Below are 25,887 nucleotides of genomic sequence, written 5' to 3' on the forward strand. Positions count from 1 at the left end.
TTTCTTTTCTTTTCTTTTCTTTTCTTTTCTTTCCTTTCCTTTTCTTTTCTTTTCTTTCTTTTCTTTTTTTTCTTCTTTCTTTCTTTCTTTCTTCTTTTTCTTTCTTTCTTTCTTCATTCATTCATTCATTCATTTACTGATTCATGAGAGACACAGAGATTGAGAGAGAGAGAGAGAGAGCGAGGCAGACACACAGGCCGAGGGAGAAGCAGGCTCGGTGCGGGGAGCCCGACGCGGGGCTCGATCCCGGGACCCCGGGGTCACGCCCAGGCCGAAGTAGGGCTCAGCCCCTGGGCCCCCCGGGCCGCCCTCCCCGGGAGCTTTCAGAAGTGTGGGGAGAGGACTTAGTGGGGAGCCGGGAGGGACGGCGGAGTAGGGGGCCCCGGGGTGGGGGCGAGCATCGCGGAGCCCGGACCCCCAGCCCCCCAGACCCCCAGACCCCGAGCCCGTGGCTTCTCCCTCGCGGGGGCCCCCCTGTCCTTCCCCTCACGGTGCCGCCCCCGCGGGGCTCCGTCCTCCGGGTCGGGGTGACCGCCCCGCCCCCGCCCTCGGGTCCCTGCGCCCCCCCCCCCCCGCTCCCTCCACGCGGGGCCTTCGTCTCCCTCACGTCGCGCGTGGCCGGGTCGTGGCTCGCCCGCCCTCCCCCTCCCCCCCCCGCGTCCCCCGGAGGCCCCGCGCCCGCGCCCCTCGGTGCCTTCTCCTCCCCGCGGGGCTCCCGGGGCCGCCCCCGCCCCCCGCGCCCGCTGGAGGCCCTGGGGGGGGCGCTCGTTCCCTGCTTCGTGCAACTGGTTCAGGAAAGGAGCAGCAGGCCTCGAAGTAGCCCCGCGGAGAGTCGGGGGGCCGCGGGGTCCCGGGGGGCGGGTGTGCGCCGGGAGCCCCCACCCCGTGGGCGGCCCCTCCAGTGGGCGCCCCTCCCCCCGCGCCCCTGCGCTCGCCCGCAGCCCTGCACCCTGACCTGCACCCGGGGGGAGGGGGGAGCCTTTGGTGGGGGGGGGGCGGGCCCCACGGGCGCCCAAGAGCCTCGCCCGCCTTGGAGCTCGTAAGGGAGCCGGACTCTGCGACTTAGCCCGCGGCCCCTCTGCTGCCACATGGAGCTTCTTTCCATCACTGCCAGACCAACCAGAGTAATTGCAAAATGTTCCAAAGCGCGCTTCAGCTCTGGCTGAGGCCTCTGAATGTGTGCCCCAAGGGCTCCAGGGCGGGTCTCCAGCGGGCTGGCCTGCGACTTGCTGTCCTCACGGGCGTGGCAGTTGCTAGATCAGGGGACAGGGACCGCTTGGTTTCAATGACGGAGCACAGCGTGGTGTCAGCGGGCAGCGACAGCCACGGGACGAGGCGCAACCAGCCTGACCCGGAGACATCCTGTCCTAGCCTCAAGCAGGCTCCCCCCGCAGGGGTTCTCCAGGCGAGGGGTGGCAATGGGACAAGGCGAGCCCCCTGGGACACCAGCTATGTTGAAGTGGATCTAGCGGGGCCTGGACATCCAGCTGCCCTAAAAGTGCCCCAAACACTGTTTGCTGCCAAGTGGAACTCAGCATCCAGAGGGACCGTCCTGGGCCTGACCCACGGGCTTAGTTTCCCAAGCACCCAAAGGATCGCATGGGTGTCCCTAGGCCGAGCGCGGGAGCCAGGTTCCAGAGCATTATGTTGTCGGCGGATGTCCCTTCCCCTCCCGCCCAAGGAGAATTTAATAGAAAGAAAAGACTGTTCAGCCGGAGTAGATGCATCTAAGAAGCAGACCTTTCTTAAACCCCACTAATGTACACCCTCAATCCGCAACTGGATTCAATTACCGCGTGGAAAGAAAGGCATTTTCTCATAAAGCTGCTCTGTTTCCATGCCTGGCTGCGAGCTGGGTCAGTCGTGACAAAGACAAGCCTGTGCGTTGTTTTCGGTTGTTTTTCTTTTCGAGCTCTTGCGCTGGTACTGCCAGGCCCCGAGCCGTTTGGATCAGTTCTGCGGGGGCCAGTTTACTTGTCTTGGCTCTCGGCCCCTTTGTCCAGTGTTGATGACAGAAGAGCAAGCCAGTGTCCTGCGTGACCGGTGGAACTGCTGAGCGACACAGCATGACTCAGTGGTCGCTCTGCGCCTGCGTGCCTCTGGGGAACAGCATTTGTGAGGGAGATCAACATCCTGTAGGAGGAGAGCGGGAGAGATCACCCAGCACGTATCAGTCTGGGTGCGTCTGTTCTCAAATATTAATAATTATACCTGACAGATAAAGTGCTTACTAGGTGCTCTGTGCTACCTTGTGTCTGCAGAGCTTTGCCAGGAACTCGCTTACTCCTCCCAACAATCCCCCGAAGCAGGTACTGTCATCATCCCCATTTTCAGGTGGAGACACTGAGGCACAGAGAGATGATGTTATTTGCCCCAGCTCGCACAATTGGTAAGTAGCTCAGGGCCGAGGCTCTTGTTTGCTGCATATGTACTGCATATTGCAGAAATGTTATGACCGTGAGTAGCATCGGTTTATTTATTTTTTTTTTAATTTTTAAAATTTATTTATGATAGTCACACACAGAGAGAGAGAGAGAGAGAGAGAGAGAGAGAGAGAGAGGCAGAGACACAGGCAGAGGGAGAAGCAGGCTCCATGCACCGGGAGCCCGACGTGGGATCCGATCCCGGGTCTCCAGGATCGCGCCCTGGGCCAAAGGCAGGCGCCAAACCGCTGCGCCACCCAGGGATCCCCAGTAGCATCGGTTTAACCACTAGACACATTCATTGTTCATTATTCTTAACTCCTTCTCACGGTATTCCTAACTCATTAGCAAGACGTATTTGTTATCGTTAGGTATGTACTTTAGATAACAAGGCTGGGAGACTCGTTTGGGCCAGGCTGCCTTGGGCAGACCAGAAGTGATTAATAAGGAAAGCCAGTGGGCCTTCAGAAAAGCCATTGCACACAAGGAAACTAGGAACCGGCTCGCTCCGTCGTCTGATCAGCGGCCCAGGCTCCCGGCACGGGCTTGGCTCTCTGATAGGAAAATCCGGGGCCTCCAGTCTGGAATAAACACAGGTAGGGCCATCAGCTTAATTCATTGTGAAAGTTGCCAATTTGTTGCCTTTCACAGCCCAATTCACCCTTCATTGCTGGCTCTGCAGTAATGGACCTGGACCCTATTAGCAGTTCTCCTCCACCAGCTACTACATTGTTAGGTTTTGTCAGTAGAGGGTCCCAGAGGGACGTTGTGAAGGGCTGGGGCGTCTCCTTCTGGTTCCAGTGGGCCTGCCTTGGCAGGCTCCTGTAGTGTGCACAGCTCTTTCTGCAGTGACAGGTGGCCAGGGGCAGCTTCCCTGGGCACCTCCCTGTGAATGATTTCTGCTGGAACCCCCCAAAGGTAGGGTATCTCCCCTTGGATGGTTTCCCTGGCACCCCATTAGATGGGTTTGTAGTGATGTCTGGGGCAAGGTGTCTTCACTCAATGGATGGCTGTCTCAGTCCTCCAGACAGCAGGTCTCTGGAAAGTCCCACAGTGCAGCCCCTTAGGAGCTTCCCCACCATCCAGAGAGCCATGGCCGTCCCCTCTCCCATAAGGTCTAGATCTTTGTCCTGGGAGGAGGTGGCCTCTTCCACACTAGGTCACTGATTCTCCTTTCAACTGTATCTCAGCCGTAAGGGTGATAGCTGTTCTCTGTGTCTGTTATTACTGTTTTCTTTAGAGCTCTCTTTACTTCTTACCAGCCAACCTCTTGTTACTCCAGTGCCCTATTAATAATGCTTTATATAGTTAATTTTCCTTGTAGGAATTACTGTGTGGTTTCTGTCTTCTATGTAGACCCGAATATACTTACCATTTTTTTTCAGTCTGCTGTTTTAAATAAAGATGTGTCTTTTCTATGGAAAAACATGTAAAAAATCACAGGAGCAATGAAAACAACATTAAAAACACTCTTGCCATAAATGTATGAGTAAAAAACAAATTTGCTAGTAAGTCAGAAAATTCTTTCTTTTGTTTTTAATTCTTAGCTCTCTAGCTGCTTATCATACCCCTCGTGCATAATTGGGTCTGTGACCTGTTTATCAGTTTGACACAAGTTTGCATAAGCAGTTGGATGCGATCCCAATATCCACAAGGAGCCACCGTCCACGCAGGCTTGCATTTATCATCAGTCATGGCAAGATCATATTCCATTTTTTTTTTTTTTCAGATGCTGAAGTTTGCGTGGCTAGTTCCTAACCGGTGGCTACTTGGGTTGGTTCCTGCTTTTCCATATTACAAACTACATCTTCAAATACCTTTGTTGAAGCTGTGTCAACCAACCTAACTTTTTTTCTTGTCACCTCCTTCATCTTCTCTCAATAGCTGGGCTCACACACTTCCCCACTGGTAGACCAGAGATTACAGGGAAAGGAATGAGAAATATTGGGAGAACGTCTGCCCAAGAAGGATGATGGAGGTTTTTACTGAAGTAGAGGCTTCTGGAAGCAACAGGTTGTACTCTGGAAGTGCCTCTTGCCTGGAATAGAGCTGGTCTCCCAGGCAGGACACAATAATTGGTTGGATGGGGGTGGACGGGACTGGGAAGAAAGTCATTCCCGAGCCCAAGACTATCTTTTCCTGAGTCTCTCATATTGTAACTGGTGACTAATGCATTAGTCATACCGAGCACGTGGAAACTGCACAATATATACTAGAAAAACATTTTAGTTCTCAAGAATAGCCTCAAAATCAGACAATGCTTGAAGTAATTGAGAGTGGGAAGCACATTGTGATTACTGCTCTCTGACATTTTAAACCACCAATAACTCAATTGTTTCCTGAATTCCCAGGGAGTCAAGGAACACCAAAAACCCTCTTTGTCACTCAACTAAGTAAATGTTAAACTCTTGCTTAAATCTTTTTTTTTTTTTTTTCACAAAAAAGTGTTCCTGGTATGATGCCCAGAAAGAAGCTTGAGCATAGCACCCTTCATATTGTTCATTTTTTTCATTCATGTATCATATTTATCTAAAAATTGATTTATTCCACATTCATTCCTTTTTTTTATTTATTTATTTTTATTTATTTTTTTTTAATGTTTTTATTTTTTTTAATTTTTTTTAATTTATTTATGATAGTTACAGAGAGAGAGAGAGGCAGAGACACAGGCAGAGGGAGAAGCAGGCTCCATGCACCGGGAGCCCGACGTGGGATTCGATCCCGGGTCTCTAGGATCGCGCCCTGGGCCAAAGGCAGGCGCCAAACCGCTGCGCCACCCAGGGATCCCTCCTTTTTTTTAAAAAAAAAGATTTTATTTATTCATTCATGAGAGACACACACAGAGAGAGAGAGAGAGAGAGAGGCAGAGACACAGGCAGAGAGAGAAGCAGGCTCCATGCAGGGAGCCTGACGTGGGACTCGATCCTGGGACCCCAGGATCATGTCCTGGGCCGAAGGTAGGTGCTCAACCACTGAGCCACCCAGGGATCCCTCCACATTCATTCTTAAAAGCAGTTTTGTGGCACATGCAATTCTCGGGTCTTTTCTCTTATCACTTTGAAGATACTTTCCTACCGTTTTCTGGTTTCCGTTTCTGGTAATACCCTTATAGGTCTCTCCCGACAACCTAACTGTTTCTTTGTAGGTGACCTGCCTTTTTTCTGCTTGTTGCCTTTAAGATATTCTTTTTGAGTTTAGCGGTCTGCAGTTTTACTATGCTGTGGCTGAGTACAAGTTTAGTTTTTTTTGTTTTTTTTTTCTTTTTAATCCGGCATGGTCTGTATTGTGCTCCTCTATCTGTGGATTCATATCACTCATCAGCTCTGGACATTCTCATTCATTATCTCTTTGAATTATGTCTTTCACCTATTCTCCTTGGTCTTCTCTGGGACTCTTATGATCAGCATATTAGAATTTCCGATTCCATCCTCGTGTCTTCACCCCTCTCTCATATCTTCCCGTCTCTCTGTGCTGTATTCTGGGTAATTTCTTCAGACACGCTAGTTCACTGGTTCTCTTTTCAACTGTGTCTTGCATACTGGTTTTACTCTGGCCCTTGAGTTGTTAATTTCAACAATCATATTTTTATTAAAAATTTTTAAAAAATTATTTTAATTATTTATTCATGAGACACACAGAGAGAAGCAGAGACGCAGGCAGAAGGAGAAGCAGGCTCCCTGCAGGGAGCCCGAGGTGGGACTCAATCCCAGGACCCCGGGATCACACCCTGAGCTGAAGGCAGATGCTCAACCCCTGAGCCCCCCAGGTACCCCTAAAAATGTTTTACTTGGCTCTTTTTCAAATCTGCCTGGTCATATTTTATATATTGTATTTAAAAATTTGCATTTGATAATTCCAGTACCACAGTCCTGGAAGTATAGATTTGTTCTTTCTGCTGCCTCTTACATATCGTGGCTTATTTTCTTGCTGTTTGGTGATGTTTGATTCTGAACTCATTTGGCTTGACCTGTGGGAGTGCTGAGGAGTGCCTGAATTAGTTATTTACTCCAAAAGAGATTGTCGTTCACTTCCTCCAGGACCCAGACGACTGATTTAGCCCCTTGGAGGATTAGAGTTGAAAGCAGGACTTGAGTTTGGCTTCTGCACCTTGCAAGGGCCCAGGGCTTCTGTTTGGTTTGGTCCTGTACTTACCGCCTCTGCTCAGATTTCAGCTCGCTGCTCATTTCTTTGAACCCTGGAGGGTTCCTTTGCTCTCTGCAAACCCAGTAGTACACACTGAAAACGACGTTTTGTTTAGGAGCTAATAGAATCGTAGCAGGAGGGCCTTCAGAAGATCGACTCTGCTGTGATCCTGGGAATGGTATCGTGTGTTCCTAATATTCAGGTCATATGGACACAGCAACAAGATATACACATCAGCCTGCACATCAACATTTAAGATAAAATAAAGAGGGGCACCTGGGTGGCTCAGTTGGTTAAGCATCTGCCTTCTGCTCAGGTCATGACCCCATGGTCTTGGTCTTGGGATGGAGCCCGTCATCGGGCTCCCTGCTCAGCGGGGAGTCTGCTTCTCTCTCTCCTTCCCACTGGTGTTCTCTCTTGCTGTCTCTGTGTCTCTCTATGCCTCTCTCTCTCTCAAATAAACAAAATCTTAAAAAAAATAAAGTTATGAGAGAAAGTTTCAAAGCTCTCTCTGTTACTCTTCATATACATGGATGTGTGTGTATACATATCTCACATATATATAATAAAAAAAGTTAGAGATGAGTGAAGAACTGATACCCAAAGTAGGTATAAGATTTCCTGGGGCACCTGGGTAGCTCAGCAGTTGAGCGTCTGCCTTTGGCTCAGGTCGTGATCCCAGGATCCTGGGATCGAGTCCCGCATAGGGCTCCCCACAGGGAGCCTGCTTCTCCCTCTGCTTATATGTCTCCGCCTCTCTCTCTGTGACTCTCATGAATAAATAAATAAAATCTTTAAAAAAAGAGAAAGATTTCTTTTAGGGGACTGAAGGTGGTATTCAGGGTGGAGTAAACAGCATTAACAGAGGCACCAAGAGGGAATAAGTAAGGCCTTATCTTTGAGTCTCTGTTTATAAACCAGGCCTTGCCTCACTGTTATTTTATTCCTCTGGTTTCATAATTATAAGACTTAGCTAGTAATTTTTCATATGAATATCCCTTTTAAAAGTCCCCTGTAATTTCCTTATTTACAAGATGAGTGCTCATTAGAGTCCTCCAGGTCTTATCAGGTGGCTTTCTTACGTGGACGAGGAAAGAACGAACCATGTCATTTACTCTCCTTGATGCTTTTGTAGTTAAGGGCCCTGAAATCAAACAATACCTCAGAGACACGCACCTATTCCTACTTCTGTGTGCAATGTTAATGTTTCTTCCTTACAATATCCACTTACTGAGGGGTTTTGAGGGTACTGGTTTCTGGTTTTTAATACTAAAATTCCCTCTGACAGGTATATGCCTTCCCCTTGGAATGGCAAGTCCCTTTGGCTCGGCCCCCCTCTGGATCTATGGTGCCACGCTAAGCTTTGTCATTCTCTCTAGTCTTCAAAACAAGAAGATCCAAAACAGGACCTACTTCTGGGTTGGAAATTAGTTGTAGAAAATCTGGGCTCTGAACAAAAACCACATTTGAAAGAGTATGTCTTTTCTTTTATTGGCTTTTGCTCTAAAAAGCAAAGGCTGAAAAACAGCTGTTAGCTGTTTATACAGTATTTTTGATTTAAGTGTTAGACAATAGCCGTTTTCTTCTCCACTTAGAATGACACATTTTTTTCTCGGGCCATTTAAGTCCTCTCTCCGTGTGGCCGCGAGTATTGGTATGCACCTCCTCCCTCTCCCTAGGTTTCTGGAGGAGATTAAGGATTCTTTCTTCTTTCTTTCTTTCTTTCTTTCTTTCTTTCTTTCTTTCTTTCTTTCTTTCTTTCTTTCTTTCTTCTTTCTTTCTTTCTTCTTCTTTTTCTTTCTTTCTTTCTTTCTTTCTTTCTTTCTTCTTCTTTCTTTCTTTCTTTCTTTCTTTCTTTCTTTCTTTCTTTCTCAGTTTCTTTTTTTTTTTCATCTTGAAATCAGACTTTAATTTCTCAGAATAGATGGCTGAGTTTTGTACCAGGTCAGAGCTCTGCAGGTTACCTTTTGGGCCAGTTTGACACAAGTGCTCATACAGGACACTCTGGAGGGGTTTCTATAGGCACAAGTGTCTATAGGTTTGTGGCTAGATCATGTGAACCCAATTAGATATGCACTGAGTTACTGTCATTTATCCTTTTTTTTTTTTTAAAGATTTTATTTATTCTTTCATGAGAGAGAGAGAGAGAGAGAGAGAGAGAGAGGTAGAGACACAGGCAGAGGGAGAAGCAGGCTTCATCCAGGGAGCCTGACGTGGGACTCGATCCTGGGTCTCCAGGATCACACCCTGAGCCAAAGGCAGACGCTCAACCGCTGAGCCACCCAAGTGTCCCTGTCATTTATTCTTGAGCCCTGAACACTGATGGTTGGTTTCCTCTATTTGGAATTCAGACAATAATTCTTGGCAGTGCCTACTTCCTCAGACATGCTCTAAGGACACCGTCCTTCATCACCACCCTTATGGCGCAGAGCAGAGCAAAATCAGCGGGACTCATGGAAGCCTTGTAGATGAGTAGAGAACACTACCTAACCTGCAAAAGGACCCAGTCAAAACATTTTCTTGCATCCGCATCTCATCTGTTACCATAGCAATTATGTAAGACGATGGTAGCAACACCAAGTTACGTGTTTATTTCAGGTTTTCCTGGGATTTTATTTGCTCACAACTTGCTTCCTTATAATCAATTTAGCTTTGTTCAGTCATCAACTTGTATTGATTGAGATATGGGGGAATAGTCCAGACTATGACTTTTAGCAAGGGCGACATCTTGTACCTCACTAGGAATAGATAATTGCTGGGTATGTCTTCCTGAGATATCAAGACTTCGGAGCCTGCCTAAAGAACATTGAGCCTCTGCATTTATCAATTTATCACACCATGAGCCAGTCTACCTCTAACCAGTTCTTAGAGCTTGGGGATTCTCACAAGGTGACATCTGAGAAGCATTAAGAGCTTGTTGAAATAAAGATGCAGCTGCATGAAAAATAATTTTTGTGTCCTTCACTAGAACCCTAGGTATTTGCAAATGTACAGTGATAGTGCCACTTCCAACCCCCTAAAACACCCTAGAGGTATTCCTCAATCTTAGTTTTTGGTCACACACAAAAAAACATTTTTGCTCTTATTTATTAAGGAATAATACATTGTCATTCTTAAATTAAAATAAATTTATTTATTTTTATTTTAATTCCAGTATAATTAACATGTAGTGTTATATTAGTTTCAAGTGTACAGTATGGTGATTCAACAATTCTATACATTACTCAGTGCTCATCATGGTAAGTGTGTCTTAATCCCTTTCACCTATTTCCCCCATCATCCCACCCACTTCCATTCTGGTAACCACCATTTTGTTCTCTGTATTAAAGAGTCAGTTTTTTGTTTGTCTTTTTGTTTGTTTGCTTTGTTTCTTAAATTCCACATGCGTGAAATCATATGGTATTTGTCTTTCTCTGACTGATTTATTTCACTTAGCATTATACCCTCTAGATCCGTCCATGTTGTTGCAAATGGCAAGATTTCATTCTTTTTTTATGGCTGAATAGTATTGACATCTTTATTCATCTATCACTGGACACTTGCCCAGCTGACACTTGCTTCTGTAATTAGGCTATTGTAAATAATGCTGCAATAAACATAGGGGTGCATGTATCTTCTTGAATTACTGTTCTCACAGTCTTTGGGTAAATACCCGGTGGTGGAATTACTGGATCATATAGTAATTCTATTTTTAATTTTTTTGAGGAACCTCCATACCATTTTCCACAGTGGCTGCACCAGTCTGCATTCCCACCAGCAGAGTACCAGGGTTCCTTTTTCTCCACATCCTCACTAACACTCGCTGTTTCTTGTGTTTTTGATTTTAGCCATTCTGACAGGTGTCAGCTGCTATCTCATAGTGGTTTTGACTTGTATTTTCCGGATGATGAGTGGTGTTGAGCATCTTTTCATGTGTCTGTTGACCATCTGGATGTCTTCTTAGGAGAAATGTCTGTTCCTGTCTTCTGCTCATTTTTAATTGGATGATTTGCTTTTATGGTGTTGAGTTGTATAAGTTCTTTATGTATTTTGGATACTAGCCCTTTATCAGATCTATTGTTTGCAAATATCTTCTATTCAGTACGTTGTCTTTTCATTTTGTTGATTATTTCCTTTGCTGCACAGAAGCTTTTTATTCTGATGCAGTTCCCAACAGTTTAATTTTGCTTTTATTTCCCCTGCTACGAGGAGACATATCTAGAAAAACGTTGAGTTTTCAACAAAAATGGCTCCTGTCGGAGAAATTACTACATGTGCTCTCTCCTACGATTTTTATTGTTTCAGGTCTCACATTTAGGTCTTTTGTTCATTTCGATATAATTTTTGTGTATGGTGTTAAAAAGTGGTCCAGTTTCATTCTTTTGCATGTAGCTGTCCACATTTTTTTCTTTTAGAGTAATTGGTCCAAATTAGATGACTAGAGAAACAGTTCCCTGGTGTGCAACTTAAAACACTAGGTTTGTATGACATAATTTCAAAAACAGGTTTTGTGGTAAAATAATCTCTCCCTTAGGGAGATATAAATTTTGGTCTATGAAAGATTCTGAGAAATCCTACAGTGAAAAAACTTTGTGAAACTCTATTTTTCACAGGACATCTCTTAACCTCTCTCAGAACATTCATTGGGAAAATATGGTCCTGAAGTCTGTCTTGAAATTCATGCTGTCAACATCCTCACATTCTGCTTGGCAGCCCAGGACTAGGAACCACTGGGGATCCTATCACCCTATCCTATTGCTGCCAGCTGTCCACTTTCCTTACCAACTCCCTCTGCTGATGGGTCAGAGCTCAAATCAGGAGCCGATGCCCAATGATGAGGCCAGTCAGACTCCCCCTGACTTACTCAGAGCCTTGACCTAGGAGGGAAGAAGTCCTGATGGTTGAAAAAGGACCAGCCACTTCTCCATGGTTGTCTTCGCCTGCCTTCCTGCCCACGGGGGCACTGTTTCTCTCTTGTGGTGCCTCTGCCTGCATTATTAATTATGGTGTGGCTCATCCGCCACCCCACGCTAGATGGTGGACCAGTGTGAGTGGGCAGAGCCATAACTGGTGTGAAAGAGAAGGATGTAGAACCACAGTTACTCTGATAGAAAGGGGCAGGCCTTCCCAGAATATAGGGGTAAGGATATTTATCCTCAATGGTGTTCAGTCCGGCTGACCCCAAGTCTCAGCTGAAAAAGGGAGTAGCAGCCACAAAGAAATGCGTGTGACTTTGCAAATGGATAAACGTAGACAGGGGCTTGGGCCACTGCACCACACCACCTGGGTGCCAGCTTCCTGAATGTGGAAACATCCATCTCGCTCCAGAGATCAGAAACCTTTGTAAAATAGCGTGCCAAGGTCCTGCCCACGCTCCCTCTGGGCATCTGGGTGCAGTGTAGGGGGAGCAGAGGGACAAGGAGGAGGAGGAGGAGGAGGAGAGAACTGGCATGCTCTGGCAAGTCATTCTCTTGAGCAGAGGCCAGTGAGACTTTTCAGGGGAGGGTGATTTCCATTTGCCAATGAAATCCATCTGTAGATGTGTCGCTTTTGCTACGCATGCCACAGATTGCACGCAGTGTTGGGTCACAGGTTTATTTGGTCACATTCATGGCCGTATCCACTGTACAGTGAAACCCTTGGCGAAGAGGAAATAAAAAGTCAGAAATGGGTTGCGTAACAATCATCGGTTTCATAGCTGAGTAACTTATGCATAGCAATGCGATGCGATGCTTTCAGCTATTTTGTTACCAATCTACCCCCAGGAACAAGATGAGGCTGATAAAATGTTTATGGGCTAGTAAATTTTTTCTACTAATTTGCAAGGCTATAATAAAACCCATGAACTTGATGGCCTGCAGGAAACATGACAAGAACTGGGAATGTACAGTGATTTGGAGCTAGAAGGCCTCTTAAGGCCCTACAGGAAATAACTCCAGGAAAGGAGATGAATCACTATTTTAAACAGAGAAGAATGATGCTAAGTTTGTACTCAACCAGTTATAGCCTGAGAAAAGATGCCCCAGAAGGAAATGGTGGACATAACCTGTTTTCAGTTGCTTTAAAGAATAAGATTAATTCAAGTATATAAGAACAATATTCAAATGAAAACAGCTACTGAAGCACAGCGTGTCCAGCGGGTAATGCCCACGGCTATTCCGTCCGGGATCCACAGTCACGCTGTGCCCTCTGGTGGCAGATGGATTATAATAGGAATTCAGAAGATGCTCTGGCCTCAGTTACTCATCAGATTTGTTTTGGGGGAAGTTCATTCAAGGGAAAAGATGGTCATTGCTGGGGCACCTCACAGCATGTACATTTGAGGGGGTCACTCGTACAGAAGAGGAGCAGGAGTTGAAAGGAATCATGACGTTTTTGTAGATGAGACACCCACCACAGAAAGCATTTCTGACATTTTAATTATCTGCTTAATGTTAAAACACACTCACTTAAAACATTTGATAGTTATCCCCATCTATAAATAACAGTAGAGATTACATACATTATTCTACGTTTCCGATCAATAGAATATGGCAAAACTGATGAGATGTGTGTGATTATGTGTGATTACGTGGTTATGCGACTTAAGATTTCAACATCAAATTTGCTGGGGTCTCTTTCTCTCTGGCTTTGAGGATGCAAGTATTCGGTTGTGGACCCCCCCTTCCCTTGTAAGGAACTGTGGGTGGCGTCTAGGAGCTAAGGGCAGCTTCTGACCAATAGCCAGTAAAATGTTGAAGCCCTCAGTTCTACAACTGCAGGAAACTGACCTCTGCCAGTAACTGCCCCAGTGGGGTCTTGAATGGGACTGCAGCCTTCTAAGACCTGGAGCAGAGGACTCACTACCCTGATGCCTGGACTCCTGACCCACAGAAATCGTGAAATATCAAATGTGTGTTGTCCAAAGCCACTAAGTTGGTGGAAATATTGTTACTTAGCAAAAGATCGCTAGTACAGTTATCTTTTAGAATTTATATAGTTTTATGTGCATGTCTTTGATCCATTTCAACTTAATTTTTTTATAGATAGATCATCTTTCTCTCTCCCCCTCCCTCTGTTTTTTTTTTTCCATATGACCGTCCAATTATGCAAGCACCAATTGTTGAACATATTATCCTTTTCCCATTGAAATGCTTTGGGATTTTTGTCAAAAGATGATTGACTCTATGAATATAAATCTGTTTCTGACAGTATAAAGTATAAAGGAGCCTCGGTGTCCATCGAAAGATGAATGGATAAAGAAGCTGTGGTCTATGTATACAATGGAATATTCCTCAGCCATTAGAAATGACAAATACCCACCATTTGCTTCAACGTGGATGGAACTGGAGGATATTATGCTGAGTGAAGCAAGTCAATCGGAGAAGGACAAACGTATGTTCTCATTCATTTGGGGAATATAAATAATAGTGAAAGGGAATATAAGGGAAGAGAGAAGAAATGTGTGGGAAATATCAGAAAGGAAAACAGAACATAAAGACTCCTAACTCTGGGAAACGAACTAGGGGTGGTGGAAGGGGAGGAGGGCGGGGAGTGGGGTGAATGGGTGATGGGCACTGAGGGGGGCACTTGACGGGATGAGCACTGGGTGTTATTCTGTAAGTTGGCAAATTGAACACCAATAAAAAATAAATTTATTATAATAAATAAATAAATAAATAAACAAATAAATAAAAAGGCTGTAGGCCATGAGGCTGTTATCTGAACAGCCTTCAAAAAAATAACACTCTGTTTTTAAGAGCAGTTTTAGGTTTACAAAAAAATGAGCAGAAAATGTAGTTTTCTACATTCTGCTCACCCCTTCTCACTTCCCCTATTATTAATGCCTATAAAAAAATCTTATTACCTACATGTACAGTCTAAAAAACAGATATAAACCAAAAGAAGATAAAGATTATCCATAATTCTCTTATTCAGATGGAACTATTAAAAATATTTCAACGTATGGCACCTGGGTGGCTCAGTCGATTAAATGGTCCAACTCTTGGTTTTGGCTCAGGTTGTGATCTTAGGGTCGTGAGATCAAGCCCCGTGTGGAGGTCCATGCTCAGCACAGTCAGCTTGAGATTCTCTCTCCCTCTCTCTCTGCCCCTCCCCTCCATGTGCATGCATGCTCTCTCTAAAAATAAATAAATCTCAAAATAAAGTATAAAAAAAAAATCTGTTTTTGGGCTTTCTGCCCAGCTGCTCTGTTTGTTTACCTTTATGCCAACATGCACTGTCTTAATTACTGTAGCTTTATAATAAATCTTGAAATCAGAGAATATAAGTCTGTTTGTTTGTTTGTTTGTTTGTTTGTTTGTTTTTTCCAAAGATTTTTGGCTTTTGTTTTTGTTTTTTTTTCCCAAAGATTTTTGGCTTTTCTGGTGCTTCATGTTTCCATACAAATTTCAGGATGCAGCTTCATTGTGAGGCAAAACCACCCCACTTTTGTGCCCTGTTGCCCCAGGCTTCTACCTTTAGCTTCCTCACCCATGAGACACCTGTCCTCTGTGTCTCAATTTCTGGGAACACATATCAAACTAAAAGGTTTTCTGGAAGCTCCTCTTACTAGACTTGGGAGAGGGGCCGTCACTCCTCATAGACCTCACCAAGGAAATCTTCCTACAAGCCCACCGTGGGGCTCCAGTTGGAAAGTCACTGCTCTGTTTTGTGTCTTCAGTGTATCATATTCTCGGCCATCTGTGATGAACATCTTCATCTTGGTCTGTCTCACAACTTGCTTTGTGTCTGATATTTATTGCATGTTGGTGCCTCACTCAAAACTCCCAATTTAACATTTTGTCATATGTTTAGATTTGGATCAATTAAAACACTTAAATAATGCCATCTAGCATTTTTGGTTGTTTTGTAGGGGGAGGGGTGTCCAGAGAATTGAATCTATAATAAAGCAGTCTGCAATCATTTTCTACTGTGTGATTGCTGCTCTTCTTTTCCTGCTACCATTATGGGTACAGATTAATTGTATGGAATGTACAGGTTGTTTCTCTGTGCTGTGCTCACACCATAGAACACAGAGAGCACTTACCTATTTGGAAGAGCAGAAGAAAAAGAGGCAGGATTTTGCCTTTTGAATATACTGGGAAGAAAAGAAGTGCTCAGAACCCAGTAAAAGCCAAAACTTTCCAAGTCTTTTTTAATGCTTAAATCAGCTCCTGTGAGCCCACCTGCCAGCTGGAAGTGTTATGCAGCAGCATTTAAATGGGAGATGAACAGTCCTAACCACATGCTGGTCCTGAGGCAGTTTCCTGCAAAATGGCTACATAAATCCAGGTGAATACTTGTTAGACACACAGTTATGCATCCACAGAGCTGGACTGGAAGTATGTAAGCAGACAAGAAGCAAGGTGGGTGTGGCTCCTCAGGATTAATAATATGGCTATCAAAGAACACACATACTCTTGATAAGATTTTTGCAGCACCCAAGTATAAAGTAAAAAATAGATGTCCCCCTCTTCATCTAACCCTCACGTTCTATTCCCCAGAAGAGACCAGTTTATCCATTCTTTGGGTATTCCTTCCAGAGATATTCCTTATATATTTAAGCACATATATGTATTCCTTTTATTAAAAGACATTTCTGGTAGGCAAAAAGAATCCTCCTGTTTACTTTTTCACAATATATCATGAGCATTTTTTCATTTTTTAAAATATTTGTTTATTTATTTTAGAGAGAGAGGAGCACCCATGCATGAGAGAGAGAGAGAGAGAGAGAGCACGTGCATGCATGTGTGCGCGAGTCGGGGGAGGGGGGAGGCAGAGAGAGAGGGAGAGAGAATCCCAAGCAGACTCCCTGCTAAGTGTGGAGCTCGAACGTGGGCTCAATCTCACAACCCACGAGATCATGACCTGAGCTGAAACCAAGAGTGGGACACTCCACAGGCTGAGCTGCCCAGGCGCCCCAACATCCTCCCATTTAGCACATATTGTTTTACCTTTTCATTATCATGGTATGGATGGACCATAATTTGTTTAAACACTTTCCCAAACTGCCTTTGTCATACAGCAATATGTTTTCAAGACCTTTCTGTAGCTCCCATGTGGATCTCCCTCATTTCCCCCCATTGCCCGGTACCCTGCTATAGGAATATGCCGAGGTATATTTTTCCATTGACAGTTTGTTCCCAATTTTCCTCTATCACAACAATAACATTTCTAGTACATATCCCCTTATGAGTTTCTTTAAGGGACCCATTCCCATATCTCCAAAGCATCACTCTGGCGGTTGTGTTGTGAATACACTGGGGTCAGTGAACAAGAATGGAAGCAGGGAAATCGGTTGAGAGACCGTTTCAGTCGCCCAGGGGAGTGGCAAGGGTGGTGGTGACAAGTGGTTGGAATGGGGTACCTCTTGGAGGTAAAGGTAATGTGATTTGCTGATGCTAAGGTGTAGTATGTGAGAGGAAATGAAGAGTCAGAGAGATTCTCAAGTTTGGGGTCTACATAATTAAGAGGTTGATGGTACTGTTCACTAAGATACAGGACACTGGGGGATGAGCAGCTTTAGGGAGAAGATCAATCATCACAAATTCTGGTTTGGAAAATGAAGGTTCAACACCCATCAGGTTTCCCGGTGGAGATGTGGAGAAATTGGGAGTCCAGGGAAAAGCTCAGGGCCGGAGATCCCAGGAGTCACAAGTTTGAGGATCGTATTTAAAACTATGAGACCCTGGACGCCTGGGTGGCTCAGCGGTTGAGCATCTGCCTTTGGCTCAAGGCGTGATCCTGGAGACCCAGGATCGAGTCCTGCATCGGGCTCCCTGCATGGAGCCTGCTTCTCCCTCTGCCTGTGTCTCTGCCTCTCCCTCTGTGTGTTTCTCACGAATAAATAAAATAAAATCTAAATAAATAAATAAAAATAAAACTATGAGACCCGTGAGAGTGTGAGTGCAGAATGAGAAGAGGTCCATGGACTCAGAGCACGCCAACATTTAGAGGTCAGGAAGAAGAAAAAGATCCAGGAAAAAACACTGAGCCATCAAGACAGGAGGAAACCAGGGAGTGAGGATGCTAAGATCAAGATACTGGGACGTTCTTGTATGCAGATGAGAGATCCCAAGTGGAGAGGGAAATGCAGGGGGCGAGAGGAGACAACTGCATAGCTGATGACCCTGGGGAGGTAAGAAGAGATGGGGCCCCAGCTCACGCGTTGCAGGGCTGGGGCCTGAGCTAGAACAGAGGCTGTCCTTCACAGCAGCGAGAAAGCAGAGTGTGTAGGCCTAAGGCGGGACAGTGGGTAGATGTGGTGCTGCGAGTGTGGATAAGACTTTTACTAATTTCTCTCCACTATGTCCTCGGTGCAAAAAGAAGCGTCATCTGAGACTGAGGGGCTGGGGGCTGAAGGCAGTCACACCAGGGGTGAGTGAGAAGTTTTGCCTACGATGGAGGACAGCTGATCAAAGCTGCGGCATGGAAGGTAAGTGAATTGACAAGTAAAGACCATCGTGCCTACTGGCAAGGCGGGCTGGTGAGCTGTCTTGGGAAACCAAAGAAGCCCAGCCGAACGGGGAGCCTTTACTCAGCATTTCAGTTTCCTTTGACGGCCCTGCATTCATTCCACAAACATTGGCTGAGAGCCACCACCCGGCTAGGAGGTCAGGGTGTGATCGCGGATGAGGTCCCTCCTGGGACGCCTGCAGGTGCATGCTAGATGAGGGGCTGAGGCCCCACCCCGAGGTGCTGGGACTCTCCCAAAGAACTATTTTTTTTTTTAAAGATTTTTTATTTACTGAGACACACACACATACACACACACACACAGAGGCAGAGACACAGGCAGATGGAGAAGCAGGCTCCATGCAGGGAGCCCGACGTGGGACTCGATCCCGGGTCTCCAGGATCAGGCCCTGGGCCGAAGGCAGACGCTCAACCACTGAGCCACCCAGGGATCCCTGCTTGCTGCTCTCAAATGTCCTAACGTCGTGGATTTTAAGTAAATACAGTTTTTAGCCAATTAAACTTTTCCCCACTTTTCCCCCTATCTTTACATAGATTATTTCTTTATTCCACTGGAAACAAAATGGTACTAGGCGATGATTAATTCTAGGCAACCACATCAGAGGAGTCATGTAACCATTTCCCATTAAGGGCTAATTAATAAGTACTTAGTAAAGGCAATAATCATCTTTTTGTCTTATTGTTCTGACCTTAGGAGTGTTTTTATCGTCTCACGTATCCTCCGTGATATAATCATATTCATCGCACAGTGCTAAAAATCAAGTGATTCTAAGCTCTTTCTACTATCGGAGGCAATTGCTGTGTGATTGCACAAATCATTCTATATTTCGTTAGCTGTGCTTTACAAGTGCTTTTGTGAGTGGAGATCCATTCATTCTTAAAGTTTATTATGAGGTTTTCATTACCTTTGTATCAGTTAGTATTCTGCGTTGCAAATAGCTCAGAGTAGCTTAGACAACAAAGAGAAATATTGGCTTATATAGCAGAAAAGTCCGGGGGCACCTGGGTGGCTCAGTCAGTTGAGCATCTACCTTTGGCTCAGGTCACGGTCTCAGTGTCCTGTTGATTGAGCTCCACATTGGGCTCCGTGCTGGGTGGGGAGTCTGCTTCTCCCTCTCCCCTTTCTCCTGCTCATGCTCTATCTTTCTCTCAAATACATAAATAACATCTTTTTTGTTGTTGTTTTTAAGAAAAGTCCAGAGGTGGTTACTTTCAGGTAAGGTTTGATCCAGCAAACAATGTTATGGAGGATAAAAGGATTTAAAGAGTATCAGAGCATTCAGTAATAAAAATATTAGGTTAATTTTTGAGAGTTTGTGATTTTTTTTTTGTATTTGTCCGGTTTTTGAAATCTGTGATGCAAAATGCATTGACCTTTTTTTTCTCATTCTAAATAATTTTTTATCCTCTGAAGTGATTTTTGTAAATTACAGAAACTTCAAACGTCAGACCACAAAACCTGGGTCTGTCCCTGATGAAGAGAGAGTGAGAAGGTTGCTCCTGGAAGAAAATATTTTATAGAAATGAGGGTGAAAGGACATCTAGTGACACAAACAAGACATGACCATTAGGTGGGTTTTTTTTTTTTTTGTTTTTTTTTTTTATGGTTACATTCCTTTTTTTTTTAATGATTTTATTTATTTTTTTATGAGAGACAGAGAGAGAGAGAGAGAGAGAGAGGGAGAAGCAGGCTCATGCAGGGAGCCCGACATGGGACTCGATCCCGGGTCTCCAGGATCATGCCCTGGGTTGAAGGCAGGGGCTTAACCACTGAGCCAGCCGGGCTGCCCTGACCATTAGGTTTTAAACTCGTTTTGAACTTTCTTGGCTTTCAATTCTGCCTATATGGGTCTGATGAATGGTTTTGTTGGTGATGAAGCTGTAAGGCAGGCACTTTGTGTTAAGCTTTTCTGGTTGTGCCCTCAGTGATCAGCAAAGTAGTTTGTGTGTAAAAACATATTAATTTATTAATGCTTCTTTCCAAGAATATGATTCCAAAATGATTATACTTTCTTGGAGTTTCATGGAGGAGTCCAAGTTCCATGGAGGAGTTCAGTCATACACCTAAAGGACCCTACACAGAAATACTGTTACAATAACAGCAAAACACATTCATAGAACAAAACAATGACCTAAGCCTTGGCCACTGACTAATTTCAAATAATTATCTATCGGCCGTATCCCTGCTATTTGTTGAAACAGAACTTCAAGTAAAAAATCTTGCCTGATATGATTGTTACTACTTTAGGAATTACTAAATGTAACTCGATGCTTACTAGCATCCTCAAAGAGCATATGTTAATTTTATTTTACTTTATTATTTTCTAAAGATTTTGTTTATTTATTCATGAGAGACAGAGAAAGAGAGAGGCAGAGACACAGGCAGAGGGAGAAGCAGGCTCCATGCAGGGAACCTGATGTGGGACCCTATCCTGGGACACTGGGGTCACGCCCTGGGCCGAAGGCAGGTGCTCAACTGCTGAGCCACCCAGCCGTCCCACATGTGTTTATTTTAAAGGTTGACATAGAAAATGCATTTTCCTAAAAAGTTAATGTGAAATTACTTGGGAGGAAAATATTTGAGTTAGACTGCTCCCCCTGGCCTTGCCAAGAAAGGCTGGGCTTCATGCTCATTTTGGTCATTAACTGAAATTCATTCTCAGGGAGAAAGCTTGTAAGAATGACTTTGGTCAAGTTTATCTAGAGATTGTTGTCATTGGTCTGGAAAGGTGAAGATCTTACTCTCGTAGAATCTTTGGCTTCTTCCAGAACGTCTTCATTTGGCAGTTATGGGTGATACTTTGGTACATTATTATTATTTTTTTAATAAATTTTTTATTGGTGTTCTATTTGCCAACATATAGAATAACACCCAGCGCTCATCCTGTCAAGTGCCCCCCTCAGTGCCCATCACCCAGTCACCCCCACCCCCCGCCCACCTCCCCTTCCACCCTCCCTAGTTCATTTCCCAGAGTTAGGAGTCTCTCATGTTCTGTCTCCCTCCCTGATATTTCCCACTCATTTTCTCTCCTTTCCCCTTTATTCCCTTTCACTATTTTTTATATTCCCCAAATGAATGAGACCATATAATGTTTGTCCTTCTCCGATTGATTTACTTCACTCAGCATCATACCCTCCAGTTCCATCCACGTCGAAGCAAATGGTGGGTATTTGTCGTTTTTAATGGCTGAGGAATATTCCATTGTATACATAGACCACAGCTTCTTTATCCATTCATCTGTCGATGGACACCGAGGCTCCTTCCACAGTGTGGCTACTGTGGACATCGCTGCTATAAGCATCAGGGTGCAGGGGTCCCGGCATTTCACTGCATCTGTATCTTTGCGGTAAATCCCCAGCAGTGCAATTGCTGGGTCATAGGGCAGGCCTATTTTTACCTCTTTGAGGAACCTCCACACAGTTTTCCAGAGTGGCTGCACCAGGTCACATTCACCAACAGTGTAGGAGGGTTCCCCTTTCTCCACATCCTCTCCAACATTTGTGGTTTCCTGTCTTGTGAATTTTCCCCATTCTCACTGGTGTGAGGTGGGATCTCATTGTGGTTTTGATCTGTATTTCCCTGATGGCAAGTGATGTGGAGCATTTTCTCATGTGCTTGTTGGCCATGTCTATGTCTTCCTCTGTGAGATTTCTCTTCATGTCTTTTGCCCATTTCATGATTGGATTGTTTGTTTCTTTGCTGTTGAGTTTAATAAGTTCTTTATAGATTTTGGATACTAGACCTTTATCTGATACATCATTTGCAAATCTCTTCTCCCATTCTGTAGGTTGTCTTTGAGTTTTGTTGACTGTATCCTTTGCTGTGCAAAAGTTTCTTATCTTGATGAAGTCCCAATAGTTCATTTTTGCTTTTGTTTCTCTTGCCTTCGTGGATGTATCTTGCAAGAAGTTGCTGTGGCCAAGTTCAAAAAGGGTGTTGCCTGTGTTCTCCTCTAGCATTCTGATGGATTCTTGTCTCACATTTAGATGTTTCATCCATTTTGAGTTTATCTTTGTGTCTGTTGCAAGAGAGTGGTCTAGTTTCATTCTTCTGCATGTGGATGTCCAATTTTCCCAGCACCATTTATGGAAGAGACTGTCTTTTTTCCAGTGGACAGTCTTTCCTCCTTTGTCGAATATGAGTTGACCATAAAGTTGAGGGTCCACTTCTGGATTCTCTATTCTGTTCCATTCATCTATGTGTCTGTTTTTGTGCCAGTTCTTTGTTTGGTACATTATTAGGTAACCATAGTTTGGGGCCTCTTGTGGTCTAATGGGAACGAATCCAAGCAAACAAGCATCTACCTTGTTTGTACTTTGCTGTTTGCCAAGTTGCCTCTCTCAGCACCGTCTCTTTATTTGTAAAAACCATGAGTTGTTCCAGAATGATCTCCAAGGTCCAAGCAGCTGTGATAGTCTGTTATTCCAGGATCCTGCTGTAGGATTGATATTATCTATATACTATATAGTACTCTATATACTCTAGAATATAGTGTATAGAAAATCTCAGACAAATATTAAAGGCTTGATTAATGTGAGAAAGAGTTCCTGAAACTCAGCAGTCTTCTTCAGCTCATTGTGAACGTACTGATTTTAAATTTTTCTGTGTTTTCCAAGATTTCCTAAATGGGAGGAGACTTTTCTTCCCCTCCAGCAGTTAAGCTGACCTGCCTCAGAGAATCATCTTGCATTAGAAATATTTATATAGTTTTTTGTATAGGCCTCAGAATGGGTGTGTGGAACACAGATTGCTGAGTCCTTCTCAACGCTTCTAGCTCGGCTAGTCTAGGGTACGGCCTGAGAACCTGCATTTCTAACAAGTTCCTAGGTGATGCTCCCGCTGCTGTGGGACCACATGTAGGGAACCACTGGTTTATAGCATTTACTCATTTAGCTGACCCTTCCCTTGAAGTGTGGTGTACATTTAGGGTCTGTGGCCGGTATGTAGGATGAGGCCTATATATTCTGGTTCCTTTTTCCTTCCCTCCCTTCACATCCTTCCCAGTCTTAGAAATGCAAAGCTACTACAATGGGCAGCCAGCCAGATGGTGGGTGCTCAGTTTCCAATCTGTGGCCTGAAATGTGGGGTGAGGGCAACTAGAAAATACTTTATCCTTTCAGTGGTAGTTCATACTGGAAGATTTATTTGGGTAGACTAGAGCCAGCTGGCATTCCTGACCTTTCATCCAGTTAATTCTATAACAGTTCTTGTTTAACCCTGAAATACTGCATTTCATCCATCTATTTATCTATCAGTCCATCCATCCATCTAATTTATCATCACCCTAAGAAAATGGAAACTTACATGTAAATAAAAAATGGGGGCACCTGGGTGGCTCATTCCACTAAGCTACTGGCTCTTGGTTTTGGCTCAGGTCATGATCTCAGGGTTGTGAGATTAAGCCCTCCTGGGTGTCCCCCTCGGCATGGAGTGTGCTTGAGATTCTCTGCCTCTCCCTCTGCCACTTGCCCTGCTTGTTCTCTCTCTATCAAATAAATAAATAAAATCTTAAAAAAAACACACTAAGATTTAAGAGAGTCACCTGAAAAATGATGTCAAACAATATGGGAAGTAAGTTGGCTTGGTTAAAAAAAATACACACACATACATAATAAACAGCCTTTTTAATATAAAATTATTGATTATAAAAATAATTAGAAGATGTAATGAAGACTATTTACATTATAACTGAAAAATAAATTAAATGAAATATGGAAGATCTATTTAAAGAAAAACAAGGTGAACCGCTAGGTGAAAAGATGTTCGACACTACTAATCATCAGGGAAATGCAAATTAAACTGTAGCGAGATATTATCTCATACTTGTTAGAGTGGCTGGTATCAAAAAGATAATAAATAACAAGTGTTGGTGAGGGGATCCCTGGGTGGCTCAGCAGTTTAGTGCCTGCCTTTGGCCCAGGGTGTGATCCTGGAGTCCTGGGATCAAGTCTGGCGTTGGGCTCCTTGCATGGAGCCTGCTTCTCCCTCTGCCTATGTCTCTGCCTCTCTCTCTCTCTCTCTCTCTTTCTGTGTCTCTCATGAATAAATAACTAAAATCTTAAAAAAAAAAAAAACAAGTATTGGTGAGGATGTGGAGAAGAGGGAACCCTTGTGCACTGTTGGTGGGAATGTAAATTAGGGTTGCCACTGTAGAAAATAATATGGAGGTTCTCCCCAAAATTAAAAGTAGAACTACCATATGATCCAGCAATTCCACTAACTGGAAAACATGAATCTGAAAAGTTATATGGACCCCCGTATTCATTGTGGCATTATGTTCAGCAACGGAAGTTTGGATAAATGGACTACAGGATATTCATACAATGAAAAAATATCATGCAGCCATTTAAAAAGAAATTTAGTGACTTGACCTGTTCTCCAAGATATAGTATGGCGAGTTGCAGAACCGTTTGTGTGAAAAAAGGACGATGGAAACTAATATATTTATTTTTGCTTGTTTTTGCATAAACTATTTCTGAAAAGAAGCCCAAACCTCTCAGCTTGGTCTGCCATCACAACACAGCATAGACTGGGCAGCTTAAACAGCAGGTTCTTGCAGATGGTTCCGGGCACCTTACTCTGCAGCCCCACTTAGCATTCCGGCCCCATAAGGGACACGTTTTAGATGCAGGACTAGGAACATCTCTCTTTCCTTCCTCAGACTGGCTCCTGGCTTTCTGACTACTTTGATCAGTATCACTGTGACCCACAGCTGCTTCCCGGGTGTCACTGGTGTCCAGCTCACTCACAAGACTTGTAAATACACACACACACACACACACGCATGCACACACACACACACACCTTGCACCTTTCTCATGAAGTGGGAGAGATCCATCTTCTGCTATGTTCTACATTTTTTTATTGAAATCCTTTTTAAAAAATGATCTATCTATCATCTATCTATCTATCTATCTATCTATCTATCTATCTATCTATCTATTTATTTATTTTAGAGGGAGAAGGGGGAGAGGGAGAGCATCTCAAACAGCCTGCACCCTGAGCACAGCCCATGCGGGGCTCCATCTCACCACCCTGACCTGATCATGACCTGAGCCAAAGTGGAGAGCCCCATGCTCCACTGACTGAGCCACCCAGGTGCCCCTACATTTCTAACACAGATATAACACTCAAGGTTCTTTGCCAAAACTTTTGGTTTCCAAGAGAGACCTACAACAGTTATTTCAACTCTTTTGCACATTCTGCAAATCCTGTTTGTTTATCTTCTATGATAAGAGGGAAAGCATTTCAGTCACTTGAGTCTTTGTTGACATATTGCACTTGTTCATGAACCAGTCCTTTTAAAGCTGCTCCCACCGGCGCCCTCAGCGGGTGTGCCAGCCAAATGCACCAGGGGAAGGCCGCTCAGAGGATCAGAGCAACTTGCATCTTTCCCAGAGGACTAGGGAGGGAGGAGGAGGAGGAGGAGGAAGAGAGGGAGGAAAGGGAGGAGCCCCAAAGGCCAGGCCGCCGTCCTGTCCGCACTCAGCCTTGTGAGCCCGGGGACTCCTCAGCTCCTCTACGTGTGTGCCCTCCTCAGGCAGCCAGTTGCCAAAGGCGGCCTTTCGTCCTTCTCTGCCACTTGAATGGGAAGCCCCTTCGTTCTGCTTCTGCTATCACCTCTTTAATTTGTATCCTGAACACTGGGCTCCAAATATATCAACCTCCCAATTGACTGTCCTACCACCACCTTCTCCATCTTCCCCCTCCCTCTGTCACACCCCCATTATCAGACCAATTTTCACAACACATATTTTGTTCACTACACGGGACAAAGCCTTCGGTGGCTCCTCACTGCCTTAACTCATGCTCTGTAATCACAACCTAAAATTGAAGCTTCCAAGCGCTGTGCCTCTAACCTACTTATCCTTCTTGGCCTATCTT

At 44.5% G+C, this 25,887-nt stretch overlaps 1 protein-coding gene across 8 annotated transcripts in view; it reads left to right on the forward strand.

Annotated features, from left to right (window-relative positions):
* The first annotated feature begins 1,673 nt into the window (after positions 1 to 1,673).
* Positions 1,674 to 25,887, forward strand: part of SLC22A16 (solute carrier family 22 member 16) — a 68,922-nt gene continuing 44,708 nt past the window's right edge. For 2 of the 8 annotated variants that reach the window (XM_072831758.1, XM_072831755.1), the window contains exons 1-3: positions 1,677 to 2,389; positions 13,737 to 13,919; positions 17,853 to 17,961. Coding sequence is in view for 2 of the 8 variants with exons in the window: in XM_072831751.1 (XP_072687852.1) it covers positions 17,955 to 17,961 (7 nt within the window). In the remaining 6 variants the exon portion in view is untranslated. Of the gene's footprint in view, positions 2,390 to 6,038; positions 6,190 to 13,736; positions 13,920 to 17,852; positions 17,962 to 19,435; positions 19,574 to 25,887 lie in introns of those variants that run through there. The other 6 variants (XM_072831757.1, XM_072831751.1, XM_072831756.1 and 3 more) reach the window with 6 other exon arrangements.

The sequence above is a fragment of the Canis lupus genome, chromosome 7 (assembly GCF_048164855.1).
Source record: "Canis lupus baileyi chromosome 7, mCanLup2.hap1, whole genome shotgun sequence".
Classification (NCBI taxonomy): domain Eukaryota; kingdom Metazoa; phylum Chordata; class Mammalia; order Carnivora; family Canidae; genus Canis; species Canis lupus.